Raw genomic sequence first — 18,712 nt, 5'->3', positions numbered from 1 at the left:
GGCCCGCGCGAAGCGCTCGGTCAGCCCGCGCGCTGAACTGTGCGCCCCTCTGTTGCGGTTTTCTGGGTGCTATTTTTGGGTCACCCCACCTTCTTTTTGACGGTCTGATTTCTTGAGTTAATTCACCGCCCGCGTCGCGAGGTCAACTGCCTGCGGCCCCGCCGGGCGATTTGAACTTTGCGCGAGGCGGTGATCGTCGATCGAGTCGTCGCGAAGCGGCGCACAAGATCTCACACGCCGGCGATCGCACGCAGGTGGCCGACACACTCGGCGCCGTAGATTCCGGACGTTCGAACGCGCGTTACCCGCCGTTCGCACCGCACGCGTTCCCCGAGACCGCGCGCGTGACAAGCGGGCGTCGGCGCTAAAAAGTCAGCGCGAGGGCTGGAGGCGCCACAGCGTCCCCGCTTTTTCCCCACACCAGATCTCAGGCAGCGTCCGAGGTCTACGCCGACATGGTCGCCGTCGCCAAGCCCGGCTCGACCGGCACCAAGGCCGGTGAGCGCTACTCCGACAACAAGCTCAAGCAGGACATTCGCACGTCCAACATGGGCGCGGCGAAGAAGCTCGCGGACGCCATCCGCACCTCCCTCGGTCCGAGGGGGATGGACAAGATGCTCGTGAGCGGGAACAACGACGTGACCATCACCAACGACGGCGCCACCATCTTGAACAAGATGGACGTGGCCCACCCCGCCGCGAAGATGCTCGTCGAGCTCGCGAAGTCGCAGGACATCGTCGCCGGCGACGGCACCACCTCCGTCACCGTCCTCTGCGGATCCCTCCTCAACAAGTGCATCGGCCTCCTCAACAGGGGCGTGCACCCCACCGTCATCTCGGACGCCATGGGACTCGCGTGCGACAAGGCCTGCGAGATCCTCCAGGAGATGGCCATCCCCCTCGACATCGAGGACCGCGGGGCGCTCATCAAAGCCGCGACCACCTCCCTGGGATCCAAGGTTGTCGCGCAGTACTCCAACGTCTTGGCGCCCATCGCGGTTGACTCGGTGCTCAAGATCAGGGACCCGGAGAGGCCCGAGATGGTGGACCTGAAGGACATCAAGATCCTTCGCAAGTCGGGCGGAACCATCGACGATACCGAGATGGTCGATGGACTCGTGCTCGATTTGAAGTCCAGTAAGGCTGCGGGCGGTCCCACCAAGGTTGAGAATGCTAAGATCGCGCTGATCCAGTTCTGCATCTCGCCGCCCAAGACGGACATGGAAAACTCGGTCGTGGTGAGCGACTACCAGCAGATGGACCGCATCCTGAAGGAGGAGCGCAACTACATCATCTCCATCATCAAGAAGATCAAGGCAAGCGGGTGCAACGTCCTGCTGATCCAGAAGTCCATCCTGCGCGACGCCGTCACCGACCTGTCCCTCCACTACCTGGCCAAGGCTAAGATCCTGGTCGTCAGGGACGTGGAGCGCGAAGACGTCGAGTTCATCTGCAAAACCGTAGGCTGCCAGCCCGTGGCGAACGTCGAGCAGCTCACTCCGGAGAAGCTCGGCCACGCGGATCTGGTGAAGGAAGTCGCGTGCGGCGGCGAGAAGGTTGTCAAGGTGACCGGCATTCAGAACATGGGCAAGACCGTGTCCGTGCTCTGCCGCGGCTCCAACAAGCTGGTCATCGAGGAGGCGGACAGGTCGCTGCACGACGCGCTGTGCGTGATTCGATGTTTGGTGCAGAAGAGGTTCCTCATCTGCGGCGGCGGCGCGCCCGAGGTGGAGGTGTCCCAGCAGCTCGGTAAGTGGTCCAGAACCCTGTCCGGCATGGAGGCTGTGTGCGTGAAGGCGTTTGCCGAGGCGCTGGAGGTGATCCCCTACACCCTCGCGGAAAACGCGGGTCTGAACCCAATCGAGATTGTCACCGAGCTGAGGAACAAGCACGCCACCACCGGCAACGCCAACTTCGGCATCAACGTGAGAAAGGGAACGATCACGAACATCCTCGAGGAGGACGTGCTCCAGCCCCTGCTGGTGTCCACTTCCGCGCTCTCCCTGGCCACCGAGTGCGTCCGCATGATCCTCAAGATCGACGACATCTGTCCGGTGAGGTGAAGAGCGTCGGCGGCGGCGTGCGCAAACTGGCAAAGTTCATTGTTTCCACTTTTATTAGGGCCGCGGGGGGCACGCAACTAGTTGGGATTAATTCATCAAAGCTTTCACACGAGCTCGCGTTAAAGAATCGTGTTAATATTCACATGGCTAGCAACAGCGACGGCAACAGCACCCTCTCCCAAGCGGCTTACTTGCGCTGGCCGGAGGAGTAGCACTTCGCCTTCACCTCCGCGGTCAAGTCCACGGGGGACTGCGCGGCGTGGGGGTGCTCGGGACCCGCGTACACCTTGAGCTGGCCGAAGATCTCGCGCCCCATGCGGTTCTTGGGGAGCATGCCCTTGACAGCCTTCTCGATGATCCTCTCCGGGATGCGCTGCTGGAGCTTGATGAACGTCTCCTCCTTCATGGAACCAGGGCGGCCGGTCTCGTGGCGGCGGTAGATCTTCTCCGTCATCTTGTTACCGCTCACGGTCACCTTCTCCGCGTTGATGACCACCACGTAGGTGCCCATGTTCATGGAGGGGGAGTAGGAGCCGACGTTGGCGCCGCGAAGGTACGTCGCGATGAGGGTAGAGAGGCGACCCAGGCGAAGGCCCGCCGCGTCGATCACAATCCAGGGCTTCCTGCTGTTGTCGGTGTCCTCGCCCTTGGGGTAGTAGGTAGTGTTGAGAAGGTCCTGATGGGGATGAGTTGGGGAGCGGGTTGGGGGCGGACGGTCAGCGGGGCGCGCAGAGCACGAATTATCCTAAAAAAACCGTTCCGAGAGTTATCCACGTCGCCGGCCACTTCCGCGACGGGGATGCCGCCCGGCGGGCGACGATACCTCGCGCGGCGAATGAAATGTTCCGCGTCGGCAGGGTTTGCGCGTCTCGAGTCTCACCTTGCCCATCTTCTCAATAGTCACACCCTCGGGAACCGAAACCGCCGCCACGGTGGCGACCTGCTTGCGCGCAAGCTTGACGACATCCTTCTGAACCACGCGGGCGCCAGAGAACGAAGACTTCATGCCTGGAGGAGTTGGGGGGCCGGATTGGGTGGATTGTTCAGTGTCGTGCTTCGAACGAAGGCGTGCACGCTTCACGCGTATCAAGTGCAGTCCGGCGCGAATGACTCGGCCCCCCGAACGCGACCGCGTCGATGCGACGCGTCCAGCGGCCGGGGTCTCAGCGGCACGAATTTCCGCCTTTTCCAGCTCAAAACCCTGAAACCCTCAAGAAGCCGGTGCCGGCATCTGGGACACGGGCGCGAGCGCGCACCTTCGTTACGGCGGACCGCAACACCCCCAGTGACACGAGCGCAGGTGGCCTGCGCGGAAATCGCGAACGACATCTTGACGAATCTGGTAGTCGCGTCGCGTGAAGCGCGTCTCAGAATGGTCTCGCCGCGGTGGCCTCCACTGGATAAAGTGGCTTTCTTTTTCGCCTTTCCCGAGCCGGTTGAACACCCGCGTGTGCGCGCGATACAGGTCGGTTGCGATATGGTCGGACCAATCCCAAACGCGAAAGAAACGTTGAGTGTCAGCTCCGACATGAAGCCAGCGTGCCGAGTCAAAGGGCACTGGTCCGCCCGACCGGGGACCATGGCGTCAACGAAAGAGGGGGCGGATCGTAGGGTACGGGCCGCGATGGCGGCTTCCACGTCGCAAGCGCCGCACCTGCGAGGAGGGATGCTCCTGCAGGGCGACCAGCGCGGGATCACCCCCGGTGACGTTAGAGATCCGAGCAGGGCGAAGGACAGGGAGACGATGGCGAAGCTCCTGGCGGTGACGCGGCTCATGGGGCTCATGGTGACCGGCCCGCCGAGCGAGGACGACCCACTGTTCGTAACTCACAAGGGCCAGATCGTCCACCTGCCGTCCAGGATCGCCCAGGCGGAGTCGTACGTGCTGGAGAAGGGCGCCAAGGCGAGCGCGAGCGAGGCGAGCGAGAGAGGGATCACCGCGGGGTGCCTCAGCTCGGTCGTGCTCAAGCTGCTCGCCGAATTGGACGACGTCTTGTGCATGGGGAAACTCTTCGACGCGATGATGGCGGCGGTGAAGATACAAGAGTATCGCTCGCGCCTGTACGTCCTGCGCCTGCTGCTCGAGCGGTTGCCCGCTGACAGGTTGGAGACTCTGAAGCACCTCGTGGGCGTGGTCGCCAACGCCACTGGCGGAGCCTCGGGCCCCGATGTGGACGGCGCCCAGGGTGGCGTCTCGCTGGACTTTCTCGTGCGCGTGTTGGGGCCCAGGATCATGCGGAAGAAAGGCGCGCCCGGGCCCTCGTCGCCCGGTGGGCTGAGCCCGACCAAGCCCCCAGCGGAGGGCGCCGCGTCAACCACCGAAGAGGAGAGGGTCCTAGAGCTGTTCCGAACCTTCGTGAAGGAGCGCGCGTACCTCATCTTCAAGGGCGACGCGAAGTCCTTGCTGGATACTGAGGCGTACGCCAAGAGCCTCAAGGCGGCGCACGAGCGCGAGCGCGAGTCGAGGAGGGAGTCTGGGCGAAACGGGTCGACCCCGTCTCCGGGGGCGGGCAAGGAGTACAGCCCGGGCCAGCGGCGGATGAAAACGACGGGCGGCAGCGGGCGAGAGATGGTGACGCTGAGCCTTCACGAGGAGATGGAGATGGAGGCGAAACGGGCGAAGCGGGCTAAGATGGATGCGAAGCAAAAGATGGATGCGAAGCAGGCGGCCAAGGATAGGGAGCTCGGACTCACCTACATGCACCCGGCGGTACCAGGGGGCAAACGCGCGACGCCCTCCGCGACGTTCGTCTTGGATGGCCAGAGGATGAAAGAAGAGGAGATGATGCGCGAGGCGAGGGAAAAGTTGGTAAGGGAGCGGGCCGAGCGCGAGGCTAAGCGGAAAGAGGTGGCGCCCGAACTCCCGCCGGTCACGCCCACGAAGACGTACAGCTCCCTGCTCGAGCTTCGCGAGAGACGAATGATCGGGAAGGAGGTGAGCCCCTCCAAGCACGACAAGGGGTTCGACCCGACGAACCCGCTGCGAAAGGTGCCCCGAAAAACCTCCGGCATCAACGCGTCGCCGCCAAAGAAAGCGCACACGTCGCCCAACTCGCGGGTGAGGTCGTTGTACTCGCCCAACGAGAAGAGGGCGAGTTACGCGGCGAGAGCCCTGAAAAACCCCGTCACCGCCGCGTCACCGTCGCCGTCGTCGCCGCCGCCGGGATCGCCCGAGCCGACGGAAAACCCCGAATGGATGCGCGGCCGGGACCCGGCACGCAGCCCCATGGGTAGGGCCGCCGCCGCGAGGGTCGACGAGATGTTTGGGCGGACCCTGGACCCGAAGGCCCGGCTGGTGATGGCGTCGGAAACGGGCGAGGTGAGGAAGAGCGCGCTGATGGACGGGGACAGGTTCACGCAGTATCAGAGGGGCACCAAGACCGGGAGGCAACCCTTGAGGGATAACGTGCAGCCCATACGGGACACGCGTCAGGACGTGGTGCAGCCCGAGGCGCTTCGACGTTCGCCGGAGGTTAAGCCTTACACGCCGCGCCGGCTCGGACTGACTGACGACGCCGGCGAGAGGGTCAGGAAGACCCTGAACATGGCGTCCTCCACGGTGCTGGGGTTCGCGCCCTTAAGCAGAGGGTCGGGTCTGACCCGCGACGCGGCGCAGGCGGCGGCGCGCGAGGCGAAGGAGCGCGAGCTGAAATCGCCGGGGAAGAAGACGCGCAAGCCCGCTTCGATCAGCGAACTCAAGGCGAAGATCAAGCTCAGCGACGCCGCCGCCAAGCCCGACGCGAACGATCCGCTCAAGGCGATCGGCGACAGACTGCGAAGCAGGACCAAGGCGACGGAGGCTGCCGCCGCGGCGAGAGCCATCCCGGTGGCGCAGCCCGCCGTCGCGTCGGCCGGACCCGGCGCTGCTCCGCCGCTCGCCGCCGTCGTCGTCGCCGCCGCTTCGTCGGAGGCGGCGGGGGCGGCGGAGGGCGTTCCCGTCGCGCGGGGCGTGCCCCCGCGCGGACCCCTCGCGGCGGCGGCGGCGGCGTACGCCGCGTCACCTCTCTTCCCCGCGGCGCCCGGCGTCGACAAGACGCTCGTGCGCAAGAAGAAGGTTACGCGCGGGGGCTCTTCGCGTGGCGACGCCGTCGACCCAAACGACCTGGTCTACTACGAAGGGGGCCGAGGCGAGGGCCGACGCCGGGACGACGGCGACGGCGGAGGGTACGCGGAACACGAGTTCGACGACGGGGATGAGCACGAGTTCGACGACGGGGATGAGCACGAGCGCGATGACGAGACGCGCGGGCACGGGGATTGGGAGGGTGAACGCGGGGATGGTGAGTCACCGGTTGGATCTGCGGATTCGTTCGCGGGCTTCGACGCGGCGGTCGGTGCGGACGGCGGACGGTCCACGCCCGGCCCCGGCGGCGTCCGCGAAGGCTCGGTCGCCCTCCCCGCGGGGTTCCGCCGCGCGGCTCCCGGGGAGAAGGGCGCGATTCGCGCGCGGGACGCGATCACGTCCGGTATGGTCGCCGCGGGTATGATCGCGACGGACGCGGGTATCGAGTCGGGTCTCGCCGAGTCCGACGGGACTGGCTCCGAGGCGTCCGCGGGAACGGCCAGGAACGTGAGCGGATCGTCGCTCAGGTCCGGCCTGAGAGCCGCAAGGAAACACGCGAACGAGATGGTGGCCAAACGCGCGGTGGCCGGCGCCGGCGCCGGGGCGAGGGCTAAACCGACGAGTCGTTACGGCGGCGGTGGGGGGTTCAGGACCGGCACCGGCGGCCCGAAGCCCGCCGGCGCCGCCGGTCTCGCGCGGAGCAAGTCGCTGCCCACGTCCGGCTCGGTCAGGGCCGCCGCCGCCTCGCAGCAACAGCACCAGCAGCACCAGCAGCACGCGATCGGCGGGCGTCGTCCCCCGGCGGGCGGGTCCACGCGGCTCACCAACACCACAGCGGCGGGCGGAGCGGGCGCTCGACTTCAAAACGTGTACGCGTCCTCGGGTGATCCCGCCTTTCACGGCGCCGCCGAACCCGCGAACCAGGACGATTACGTCAAGATTTACTCGCGCACGTCGCTGGAGCGCGTGCTCAAGGAGGTGGCGGCGATGGGCGGTCTGGACAAGTTTGTCGACAGCGAGAACGAAGACGAGGACGGCGACGTCAACGTCACCGCGGAAGATATGGAGCAGATCATCAACCTGGTCAAGATGAAGCGCAAGGAGCGACAGGATGCGATCGAGAAGAACAAGAAGAAGACCGGCGGGGGTTTGATCGGCAAGATGGCCGAGAACATGATCGGAAGCGGCGCAAACAGCGACGTGGACTCGGTGGTCACGTCGGATCCCGAGGAGGAGGAGAGGGTGTCGTCGGCGCTGAAGGAGAAACGGGAGAAGTTCGCCGAGGAGGTCGTCAAGAACATCGAGAGACAACTGACCGGGGGTTCGGAGGACGAGGAATCACCCTCGAAACCCACGGCGGTGGGAGATGCGAGGTCGCCGCCGGCGCCTCCTCCCCCTCCGTCAGGAGGGAAGATCCCAGGCGCGCCGCCGCCGCCCCCACCGCCGCCTCCCCCCCCCGGAGGCAGGCTCCCGGGCGCGCCGCCGCCGCCGCCGCCGCCCCCTCCCGGCGGGCGACTTCCCGGCGCACCGCCACCCCCACCACCACCTCCTCCCCCCGGCGGGAAACTACCTGGCGCACCACCCCCCCCGCCGCCTCCGCCGCCGGGTGGGAAACTGCCGGGGGCACCGCCTCCACCGCCCCCGCCCCCGCCCGGTGGCAAGCTTCCGGGAGCGCCGCCGCCGCCGCCTCCCCCTCCGGGCGGGCGCATCCCAGGCGCACCTCCCCCGCCGCCTCCCCCTCCGGGCGGGCGTATCCCGGGCGCACCTCCCCCTCCACCCGGGGGCGGCCCACCGCCACCTCCTCCGCCTCCAGGTTCGCTCGGAATGCACTCCATCGTGGCTGCGCAAAAGGTGGCCAAGGCGGTTCGCAAGCTCAAGATGCTCCACTGGGACAAGCTGCAGCCCCACAGCGTGCGTGGCACGGTCTGGGAAGATGCGGGGACCGTGGACGGGCTCGACCTCGGCGAGCTCGACTCGCTGTTCGCGCTCGAAGATCCCAACGCCGCGAAGAAGAAGAAGAAGGCAGAGGGCGACGGGAAACCCAAGGCTGTGAGTCTCATCGATTCGAAGCGTTCGCTGAACATATCAATCCAGCTCGCGGGTATTCGCATGCCCTTCAAGGACATCAAGAAAGCCTTGCTCAGCATGGACGACACCGTGCTCGGCCTTGACCAGCTCAACATTCTGACGCTATGCGTGCCCACGATGGACGAGGTGAAGCTGCTGAAGAACTACCCGGGCGACAAGGCGGAGCTCGCCACTGTGGAGCAGTACTTTTTGCAGGTTATGGCGATCCCTCGGCTGTCGCAGCGCATCTCGTCGCTCGTCTTCAAGAACTCCGCGCACGCCAACATGGAGAAGGTCAACTCCGACTACCAGCTCGTGAGCAAGGCTGCCGACGACCTGAAGCACTGCAAGCACTTCGTGACCGTCCTCGAGGGTATCCTCGCCGTTGGCAACCACCTCAACGGCGGGACCTACCGCGGCCAGGCCAGGGGTTTCAGGCTAGAGACCCTGCTCAGGCTCACGGACGTCAAGGCTGTCGACAGGAAGACTAGCCTGCTGCACTTCGTGGTTAAGGAGCTGCAGAAGACCTCGCCCGGCGTGGAGTTTTTGTCCACCGAGCTCGAGTCTGTCAAGGCCGCCGCGGGGCTCCACTTGGACGGCACCAAAGAGGCACTCGGGCAAATCGTCGCCGGCCTCAAGCAGGTGAACGACGAGGTCCTCAAGGCTGCGGGCGCCGACCCCGAGCAGGACGAGGAAGCTAGCTCCGAGGAAACCCACGATAGGTTCAGGGACGTCATGATCCCCTTCGCGGACTCGGCCGACGCCGACGTCGAGGCGGCGCAGCGACTCGCGAGCTCGGCGAACGACGCCATGAAGGGCGTCACCGAGTTTTTCGGCGAGCCGTTCAAGCAGGACAACGCCGGGCGGATCTTCCGGCTCGTGGCGGACTTTTTGGTCACGTTCGATAAGGTTCAGACGGACATGAAGGTGCAGGCGGAGCGGGAGGCGGCGGCGAAGCGGCGCGAGGAGTCTCTCAAGATGCGCAAGTCCAAATCGCAAGCCGTGCTCAAGAAGGACAGCAACCCCGGGAGCGCGACGGATACCCCGGCAGATTCGCCCCCCGGCCGGGCCAAGCCCGCCCCTCCCGGCGGCGAGCCCATCGACCTCGTCGCCGCCATGCACAACGAGCTCAAGGCCAAGGCGCCGCGGCACGAGTCGGAGGAGTCCCCGAGCAGCAAGATGCGAAGGATGAAGGAACTCGGCCTCACGTCCACGTCGCAGCTCCTCGAATACGACGCCGCGTCTCCGACGACGAGGAAGAAACTGATCGTCAAGACGTCCAAGTCGCCGAAGCACAGGAAGAGCAGCTCGACGGAGGGCCTGCCGACGGTGGCGGAGGGCGGGACATCCCAGGCGTCGACGCCCAGGAAGGAGGGCGGCTCGGGCGGGGGCCGGGACTCGCCCGCGTCGCCGTTTCGGTCCCCGAAGGAGGGGGGTCGCGAACCCAGGAGCCCGTTCAAGGACGACGAGATGGCGAGGGACTTGGAGCAGGAGGGTCCGTGGGACGTCGCGGCGGTCGCGGCCGTGGCGAAGGATGACGCGAGGGACGAGGTCATCAGCCGTCCGGACTCACCCGCGCCCGCGGAGCCTGCGAGACCGGCGGCAACCGGTGGACCGCCGCCGCCGCCGCCGCCGCCGCCGCCGGGCTTGCTCAGCCTCGGTGTTCCTCCTCCTCCTCCGGTGCCGGCGGCTCGCGCGACTGGTGGTCCCCCGCCTCCTCCTCCACCGCCCCCACCGGGGCTTCTAAGCATCGGGGTTCCACCCCCGCCTCCACCTCCGCTGGCTCCAAGGGGAGGAGGTCCGCCGCCTCCTCCCCCGCCGCCCCCGCCCGGTTTGCTGTCGATGGGGGTACCCCCACCGCCTCCTCCCCCGCCGCCCCCGCCCGGTTTGCTGTCGATGGGGGTACCCCCACCGCCTCCGCCCGCGGTTCGTGGTCCGCCGCCTCCTCCTCCTCCTCCTCCTCCGCCGCCTGGACTGTTAAGCATGGGAGTTCCACCACCGCCTCCTCCTCCACCGCCGATGGCAAGGAAGAAGAGCGCACAGGAACTCTCGGCGAACGCCCTCGCCGCGGAGCTCATGAAACGGAAAAAATAGAGAACAAATAGCGCGGTTCGTACATTAAGAGTATGAAACACATCTGATTATAAAACAACATCGCGGATCTTCGGCTGCAACATCGCGCGGCTAATGTATAAACTTTAAATTGATACCCTCCCCTCTTCGCTTACAGGAAGGGCAGGATCAAGTACTCGCCGTAGAAGAGGTACCAGATGTTCTGGTAGTACTTCATCACCGACGCCTTGGTGAAACCCTGGTATTCCATAATCTTGGTCCTCCAGATGCAGAACAGGATCGCGAGAGAGTGGAAACCGATCATGAGCGGCAGGTTGAACCAATCCTGCCTGATCATCGCGGATCCGATGGCGAAGCAGTAGTTGAAGACGAGGAGACCGGAGCCAAGGTACGCGATGCCCGCGGCGCCAATCTCCGTCGCAAACGTCTTGATGCCCTCCTGCTTGTCGCCCTCGATGTCCGCCAGGTCCTTGCAGATGGAGATGCAGATGGCGAACACGGTGACGAAGGTGGTGATGAACATGATGGGCGGGGACCACACGAAGGGCAGACCGATCGCCGCGGTCGTCGCGTGGTGCACACCAAAGTTGAGCAGGACGCCGCGGACGATGGCGATGATGATGAACGCCGCCCACGGGCTGCGCTTCAGCCGCATCGGGGGTACGGAGTAGAGCGTACCGAGGAAAAGACCGAAGGCGTAGAGGCCGGTGATGAGTGGTTCGAAGTTGGTGGCGACGATGGCGCCGCCGAGGAGCGCGAAAATTGTGCAGATTGCAACCGCGGTTCCTGAGCTGAGCTCGCCGGATGCGAGGGGCAGGTACGGCTTGTTCACCTTGTCGATCTCGACGTCGTACACCTGGTTGATGCCGACGATGTAGCCGTTACCGAGGAGAAGGGCGAGGAGACCCATAAGCGCCTTCGGTACGAGCGCCTGGTTGAAGAGCTCGGGGTTTTGGAGGAGCTGCCTGGTGACGATGGCGGTGGTACCGAGGAGAGTACCCCTGATCGTGTGCGGGCGGACGAATTTCCAAACAGCGCCGAGGAGGCCCTTAGCCGGTTCCTCGTTGTCCACGCCACCTCCCGTCATCTCCTCCTCCATCGCCAAAAGATCCCTCGGGGGACGCTTCGGAGGGCCCTGGTTGAGGATCGCGCGGCGCCCAGTCGCGGGCGCGACGAGCGCATCGCCGCGGCGCTGGCCGAGGAATTTGCGATTACCGCCCGCACCCATCCCAACCTGGGGCCTCGGCTGGGGACCGTGGTGGTCGCGCCCGGCCGAAGCGTTGCATTTCGGCGCGCGACGCCTGAACACGCGCGCCGGCGCGGCGGTAAAAACCGACGCGCCGATGGTAACAACGTTAGCAGCCATCGTACTGGTGGCCAAATGGGTCGTTGGTTGTGAACCCGCGAGCGGCAGTGGTTGGCCTGGCAACTTGCCCTATCCTGATTGGTGCAGGCGCGATACCCTTGACTCAGCAACCAATTCGTCCGGTTCGATAGGATTTGATTGGGCGGTTTCCGCGGGTTTTTAAACGGTGAATCTCAAAATCTGGGCATCGCACGGCACCCCGAGGACTGTCAGCCTCAGGCGCAGGGCAGGCGCGGGAGATTTCGGATTTCCACAGCGCTGCAGTCCGGGTTTTTTTCCGGTGGGAAACGGGAAAAAAAAATCGCCGAATCTTCGCATCCTTGATCTCCTTTGCGTGGCTGTGCTTTTGACGTCATCCCTCGCGTCGGCGTGTGCCAGTTGTCGGGCGCATACCGAAAGGATCAACGCGACGATGTCGTATCGAACGATCGCGGGAGCCTCATGCTCCACCGCGTGCTCCACCGCGTCGCGCCTCCGCGCCCCCGCGACGCGCGTGACGACCCAACCGCTCCGCCGTGGAAATGGTGGCGCTTTCCGGTCCCGTCGCGAAAGAAGCGTGATGGTTCGCGCCGATAACGGCGAGAAGGGAAGCGAGGTCAAGACCATCATGCGCGGCGCCGAGGAGATCCTGGAGAAGGTCGGCCTCTCCCTCGGTCCCATCGGGATGACCCTCGGCGAGTCCAAGAAGCAGGAGCCCGCCGCGGACGGTTCAGGCGACGCCGAAGAGCAAACCGAGTCTTACAACGACGAGGACACGCTCATGGCCAAGGCGGACGCGCTGATGGAGAAGACCGGGCTGTCCCTCGGACCCATAGGCATGACTCTCGGCGAGTCAAAGACCGGATCCGGACCCGCGGGTGCGACATCCGAGGAGAAGGGCGAGCGCAAGTCCATCGCCCCGCTGACCACCGCGGAGTGGAAGGAGAAGCACGTCAACCTGGATGGCACCGTGGACCTGTTCATGAAGGACCACTACAACGCGGCGTCCAGGCTTGCGGGCGGCGCCGAGTTCGACTGCATGACCAACATCGAGAACATCGCGTGGTCCGGGCTCCCGTCCGACGCCGTCACCGGCGTGAGGCACAAGGTGAGGGTGACGGATCACGAGACGGGCGATGTGCTCGAGGTGGACGTCCCGGAGGGCAGGTACGTGCTCTTCGAGGCGGAGCAGGACGGCTGGGAGCTGCCCAACGCGTGCCGCATGGGCTGCTGCACCAAATGCGCCGTCAAGGTGACGAGCGGGACGCTCAAACAGCCAGAGGCGCTCGGTTTGAGTAAGAAGTACAGGGACGAGGGCTACGCGCTGCTGTGCGTGTCAACCGCGACGAGCGACGTGGAGTGCGTGACGCAGGACGAGGAGGAGGTGTACCAGATGCAGTTCGGCGAGCTGTTCGAGCAGCTGGCGACGGATAAGAACGCGGGTTCGGTGCTGAGGGACGACTTCGCGCTGGAGATTGCCGACATGGACGAGTAGGCGCGAGCGGGGGGTTCGAAACCGAGGACCCGAAACGGATTGTATGCAAATTGGTTGAAATTCAAGGAAGAAATACCGAAATACGACGGTTAAAGCCAAATATAATCACACCAACCCACTGACTGCACCAAAGAACAGTCCGCGTAAAAGTTGTCGTGGTTTTGTTTCGATACCAGCATGAAGTTTGAAATCTGAAGTTTGAAAAGGCACCTTCAGGCGATCTGCGGGACACACAGCGCGTGTCTCTCGACGCACGTAGGAGCAGGGTTCGCACCTTTCTCGCACACCCGCACCATGTCTGACGAGGGCGGTCGCCGCCCCCGGCGCGCGGCGTCCAGGGCCGCCGAGCGCACCTTCCAGAAGGCCGCCGGAACCAACCTCGTGCCGAGCGCGATGCACTACGTCGGATACGTCGAGGAGGACGAAACCCCGGAGATGATCATGGCCAAGTTCGCGCACCTCGAGCAGATTCAGAAGGAGCAGGAGGAAGCGAAGCAGGCTGCGGCCGAGGCGAAAGCTGCCGCCAAAGCCGCCGCCGCCGCGGACGGCGAGGATGGCGACGTCGTGATGGACGACGACGACGACAAGGAGAACGACGACGAGAATCCCGATTTCGACGAGGAGATGCTCCTCAAGGTGTTCAAGCAGACATCCAACTTCAGCCTCAAGAGCGCCATCAAGGACGACCTGTACGGCGACGATCACATGCTCGATCGCCTCGAGGGCAACGCCGTTGGGTTCTACGACAGCGACAACGAAGGCGGCGCGGACGAGTTCTGGAGCGAGATCCTCGGAGCGGCGAAGAAGAAGAGGCGCGTGGGCGGTCCGAGGGTGCCCCGCGAGCCCAGGGCGCCCAAGCCCCAGAAGTCGCACATGATCACCGCGTACAACAGCGATAACCAGATGCTCATGCGCAAGAAGAAGGTGATCGATCCGAGGGAGCCGAACATCCTCAAGCTCCCCGCGCACCCCATACCGGAGTCGTGGGGCAAGGTCATCCGCCCGTACAGGCCCCCGAGCGAGATCGAGGCGGAGAAGCTCGCGCTGCCCGACTGTACGCAGCACGTCATGGACATCGTGAAGAACTGCGAGAAGCTCACGGATCTCGGCACCGACTTCCTCGCCGTGCACGCCAACCCCCCTTGGGCCATAGACGATTCCCCCGACAAGGGAAGCATCACGGTTGAGATGGTGGCCAAGATCCCGTTCCATAAGCTCGCGCCCTACGGCTTCGTGTTCATGTGGGTGGAGAAGGAGAACCTCAGCGCCGTGTGCGACGCCATGATGGACCAGAAGTTCGTGTACGTGGAGAACATGACCTGGGTGCAGATGATGCCCAACAACACCATCGCCGGGGCGAGGGCGCGGTACCTCCGACGATCGCACCGCACCATGCTCATGTTCCGCCGCGACGTCCGGCAGTTCCCCGAGGCGAAGGAGGTGGAACTCAGGCACCAGCGCACCGCGGACGTCACACTCGACGTGCTCCAGACCTCATCCACGGGCAGGCGCGTCGTTCCCCAGCACGTGTACAAGGCTATGGAGACGCTCCTGCCGGAGGCGTACAAGGCTGGGTACAAGGGGAGGCTGCTGGAGCTCTGGTCGGAACCCGGCGCGGAGGCGAGACGGTCGGGCTGGACCCTCGTGGCGGACGAAAAGGGCAAAGGAAAGAAGTGATGGTGTGAAGTGTGGCGAAACGATCGTGTAATCAAGCCGTCGCGCGGCGTCGCTCGTGTCTGTACGTCGTCCGTTGTCGCGTCTGTATTCGCGCCCCGCTCGCTCCCTTTACTTGAGCGAGGACCTCCGCTTCTTCGGAGCCGATTCGAGGGCCTCCTTCAGCCTCCTCTCCCTCGCCGCCGCGCGGATGCCGTGCGAGCCCCTGAGCCCACCCGGCGGCGGCGGCGGGCTCTCCGCGCGTCGCTTCGGGGTCCTGCCACTCTTTCTGGACGGGGTCGTCGCAGCGTCCCTCCCGGCCTTAACCGGGGTCCTCTTGGCGCCCTGACCCTGACCCTTGACGCCTCGGCCCCTCGGCGCCCTGAGGAACCCGATCTTGTCCAGCGAGATACCGCGCGTGCCCAGCGCCAGCTCCCGTTCGTCGCCGTCCTCGTACTCGATCCTGTGCCGCCCCGTCGACGCGTCGAATCCTGCCACGACGCCGTGAAACCACGAAGCATCCTCCGGCCACCACACCCGAACCCGCCAGCCGACGACCGCGCCGCCGCCACCGGCCCTGAGCGCCTCGGCGACGCGCTCGACGTTCTTCTCGGCGATCGCGGCGTCCGCCTCGTCCTGTTTCTTCTCCGCCGCGCGCTCGCGACGGAGCTTGTCGGCGCGGCGCTGCTTCGCCGTCTCCGTCGCTACAAACGCCGCTCCCCTCGCCGTCTGAATCACCGTCCTCTTTCCCTTCCTCTCCACCGAGCGCTTGGACCGGAGGAACTCCTCGAGCTCGTGCGCGGCGATGGCGCCCATCTTCTTGGAGCCACGGCCGGTGCCGGCGGTCTTTTTATCCTCGCCGGGCGCGGGCTCGCCGCCGCGGCCCTGGATGGCGCACACGGAGGAATCGGCGGATGCCGCCTGCTGCCTCGCGATGAGCGCGGCGGCGCCCCCTTTGATGTCCTGCGCCCACTTGGGAAGCTTGGGGTTGTACCACATGTTGCCGCAGTTCATGATGACCTCGAGCGAGTGCGGTATGATGTTGGCCTTGCGAGTCTCGCGGATGGCGTCCTTCATCTGGTTCTTGAGGTCGGTGCCGATGAAGTGGTGCTCGCTGGCGTACATGTGGCTCACTGCGGTCTCCGGGAGCTCCTCCGCGAACTGCTTCCACGCGTTCAGAGTGGTCCTGAAGTTCTCGCCCACGTTCAGGCACCAGATGCGCTTGAGCTTGAGCACTTCGGTGAGCCGCTCGAGCTGCTCGTCGAAGAAACCATCCTCGAAGTTTTGTATGTACAGCGCCTCGATCTTCGTGTTGGTCTTCAGCGCGTCGAGGACGGCGTTGATGACCAGGGGACCCGCGTTGGACTTGATGAAACGCTTCAGGCGGAGAACTTTGCCGCCCGCGTCGCAGTCGAGGGTGTTGTTGGCGAGCCTGGGGGAGAAATTCGGGGGCGGTTGGGAGGATCAGCGAAATGGTGGTCGATCGCTTTTTCCAGGGGACTGGCCGAAGGATGGGGGCGGTCCGCGCACCTCTCAATGAAGTCCTTGAACGCGGGGGATTCGAGCGTTCGCGATTCGGGGTTCCGCTTAGGGCGCCTCCCGGCCAGTTTGCACTCGTCGTCGGCCATGTGATCGTTCCCCTCCTGCTTGTGACAGCCACGCAGCCCAGATTTCAAAAATATCCCAGCCGGCTTTGAAAAAGGGCACAGCAGGCGGCTCTTTCGACAGTTATTGGTGCGCCGCCCTCAACCATGGCGCCCGCGGCGATCGTATCCCCCTCCCTTCTCGCCTCCGACTTCGCCCGCATGGCGGATGAGGCCAAGAAGGTCATCGACGGCGGCGCGGACTGGCTCCACCTGGACATCATGGACGGACACTTCGTCCCGAACCTCACCTTCGGCGCCCCGGTGGTGAAGTGCCTCGCCAAGCACACCGACGCTTTCCTCGACTGCCACCTCATGGTGACCAACCCCGGGGACTACGTCGAGCCCCTAAAGGATGCCGGGGCGCACATGTTCACCTTCCACATCGAGGTCGACGAAGACGCCGCCGTGCTGTGCGATAGGGCCCGCGCGGCGGGAATGAAGGCTGGCGTGGCGCTCAAGCCCGGAACCCCCGCGGAGGCTGTCCACGCCATCTGCGACGCGGGCAAGGTTGACATGGTGCTCGTCATGACGGTGGAGCCCGGGTTTGGCGGGCAGAAGTTCCAGCCGGAGATGATGCCCAAGGTCAAGGCGCTCCGCGAGAGGTACCCTCAGATCGACATCCAGGTGGACGGCGGCCTCGGACCCGCGACGATCGAGGCGGCGGCGACGGCCGGGGCGAACGTCATCGTCGCCGGGTCAAGCGTCTTCGGCTCCGACGACGTTCCAAAGGCAATCGCCGTGCTCAAGGACGCGGTGACGGCAGCCGCGAAGTGAGCGCGCGTCCGCGCATCGTGATTCACCCTCCACACGATTTATCGAACCCAAATGTTGTATCGCTAGTCTTGATCGTCTTATTAATCGTCTCATCTCACGACGCCGACGCGTCACCGCCCGAAGGGGTCCATGAGTTTGCGAGCCATCCACGCGGCGCCCCACTCGGGACCAACCTCCGGATGCACCAGAAGGCCGCTGAACATCCCGGTCCTGCCGGACTCCCTCGCCATCAGCGACTCCCCCAACTTTTTGGTCAGCACCCCGTCCCGCTTCAACAAACCCCCGCACAGCACGATCGGCACGATGTCCGCGTCCGAGTACTGCCTGGACGCCTTTGACGAGTCGCCCGCGTCGGCGGCTGAGCCAAAGCCGCCACCGCGTTTGATGGCCATGTACACGGCGAATATCTGCTCCCACAGACCCTCCGCGGCGTCGTTCACGATACCCACGGCCACGGCGTCCCCTTCCGCCGCCGCCGCCGTCACGAGCGGCGCCAGGTCGGCAACCTTGGACCACTCCGGCGCCGGTCCGCTCGAGTACGCCCACCTTCGCAACGCGTCCGCGACGTTCGGTGCGCCGGGCGCGAGCTTAAGTTTACGAAGGACGTCCCCGTGCAGCCGCGTGGGCGGACCCCGGCCGTCCTCCACCCGCGCCGCCGCGTTGAGCGCCCTGGTGCCGAGGTGGTGCCCGCTGCCCCTGTCCTCGAACGCGGGCCCCCAGCCACCCGCTCGAGCGCGGACGCCTCTTCTTTTACGTCGCTCCGTCGATTGATCCCCGTCGTCGTCCGTCCCGCCGCTGAAACCCACCCCGAACGCGACGGTGCCGGTCCCCGCCACGAGCGCGATACCCCGCATGGCACCCTCCGTTCCGCTCGCCAGCGCGCCCGCCGCGTCGTTGTCCACGACGAGTCTGCGCGCGAGCCCGGGCACGCGCGCGACGAGCGCGTTTCTTAACCGCGTCGCATCGCCGTCGCCGTCGATCCCCGCGCACACCACCGCGAGCGCGCGCCTCCCGGCGGTGGCGTCGTCGACGCCGAGCGTGACGTCCTCCTTTTTCCACCGCGTGCCGCTCAGCGCGTCGTCGAGGGCGCCGTCGATCGCGTCCAGCACCGCGCGGAGCGCGCTCTCGAACCCGACCGAGTTTGCGTTGGCGCTCCGGTCGCGCAGCTCGCATCGTCCCAGGTGTTCGTCGTCGTCGTCGCCGATGACGACGCACGTCGTGCCGGTGCCCCCGCCGTCCACGCCGATGGCGAGGCGCATGGTGCACGGGGTCCCCTCGTACGTCGGCAAACTCGCGGGCGCGTCCGTCTCCTCCGCCTCGGAGTCGGAGGAGCTCGACGCGCTGGACGAGTCGGACCGGCTCCCGTCGCTCGCGTCGCGCTCGCCCTTGGGCGTCGCCCGGGGCGAGGGGTGGGCGTCGTCGACGCGAGGGGACTTTGGGTTGGCCCGCGTCGCGGCGGGAGGTGGCGGCGCGGCCGCCGGGGGCTTCTTCTTCCCGAAGATACCCATGTCACCGCGCCGGACACTGCGCGCG

At 65.6% G+C, this 18,712-nt stretch overlaps 8 protein-coding genes across 8 annotated transcripts; 5 read left to right on the top strand and 3 right to left on the bottom strand.

The window, feature by feature from the left end:
• Positions 1 to 455: 455 nt before the first annotated feature.
• MICPUN_81357 (predicted protein) lies at positions 456 to 2,063 on the top strand (the record flags this gene model as incomplete). The annotated part of the gene is made up of 1 exon (XM_002501784.1): positions 456 to 2,063. The coding sequence occupies one exon, from the start codon at positions 456 to 458 to the stop codon at positions 2,061 to 2,063; it is 1,608 nt and encodes a 535-aa protein (XP_002501830.1).
• Positions 2,064 to 2,250: 187 nt separating this feature from the next.
• MICPUN_97280 (predicted protein) lies at positions 2,251 to 3,644 on the bottom strand (the record flags this gene model as incomplete). The annotated part of the gene is made up of 2 exons (XM_002501391.1): positions 2,251 to 2,709; positions 3,573 to 3,644. 2 exons carry the CDS (start codon positions 3,642 to 3,644, stop codon positions 2,251 to 2,253), a joined length of 531 nt encoding a protein of 176 aa, XP_002501437.1.
• A 4,360-nt stretch (positions 3,645 to 8,004) lies between these two features.
• MICPUN_80558 (predicted protein) lies at positions 8,005 to 9,201 on the top strand (the record flags this gene model as incomplete). The annotated part of the gene is made up of 1 exon (XM_002501783.1): positions 8,005 to 9,201. A coding segment is annotated over one exon (1,197 nt), but the record flags the coding sequence as incomplete, so codon positions are not given.
• Positions 9,202 to 10,264: 1,063 nt separating this feature from the next.
• MICPUN_108125 (predicted protein) lies at positions 10,265 to 11,672 on the bottom strand. The gene has a single exon (XM_002501390.1). It carries the CDS (start codon positions 11,630 to 11,632, stop codon positions 10,418 to 10,420), a length of 1,215 nt encoding a protein of 404 aa, XP_002501436.1. The 5' UTR covers positions 11,633 to 11,672; the 3' UTR covers positions 10,265 to 10,417.
• A 348-nt stretch (positions 11,673 to 12,020) lies between these two features.
• On the top strand, positions 12,021 to 13,184 carry PETF2 (ferredoxin, chloroplast precursor). Its single transcript, XM_002501782.1, has one exon. The coding sequence runs from the start codon at positions 12,192 to 12,194 to the stop codon at positions 13,104 to 13,106; it is 915 nt and encodes a 304-aa protein (XP_002501828.1). The 5' UTR covers positions 12,021 to 12,191; the 3' UTR covers positions 13,107 to 13,184.
• Positions 13,185 to 13,804: 620 nt separating this feature from the next.
• Positions 13,805 to 15,610, top strand: MICPUN_108123 (predicted protein). The gene has a single exon (XM_002501781.1). It carries the CDS (start codon positions 13,812 to 13,814, stop codon positions 14,781 to 14,783), a length of 972 nt encoding a protein of 323 aa, XP_002501827.1. The 5' UTR covers positions 13,805 to 13,811; the 3' UTR covers positions 14,784 to 15,610.
• Positions 15,611 to 16,510: 900 nt separating this feature from the next.
• RPE_2 (ribulose-phosphate 3-epimerase) lies at positions 16,511 to 17,179 on the top strand (the record flags this gene model as incomplete). Its single annotated transcript, XM_002501780.1, has 1 exon — positions 16,511 to 17,179. One exon carries the CDS (start codon positions 16,511 to 16,513, stop codon positions 17,177 to 17,179), a length of 669 nt encoding a protein of 222 aa, XP_002501826.1.
• A 110-nt stretch (positions 17,180 to 17,289) lies between these two features.
• On the bottom strand, positions 17,290 to 18,687 carry MICPUN_57973 (predicted protein; the record flags this gene model as incomplete). The annotated part of the gene is made up of 1 exon (XM_002501389.1): positions 17,290 to 18,687. The coding sequence occupies one exon, from the start codon at positions 18,685 to 18,687 to the stop codon at positions 17,290 to 17,292; it is 1,398 nt and encodes a 465-aa protein (XP_002501435.1).
• Positions 18,688 to 18,712: the final 25 nt, after the last annotated feature.

The sequence above is a fragment of the Micromonas commoda genome, chromosome 4 (assembly GCF_000090985.2).
Source record: "Micromonas commoda chromosome 4, complete sequence".
NCBI lineage: Eukaryota > Viridiplantae > Chlorophyta > Mamiellophyceae > Mamiellales > Mamiellaceae > Micromonas > Micromonas commoda.
This window is presented reverse-complemented; position numbering and strand designations above follow the sequence as displayed.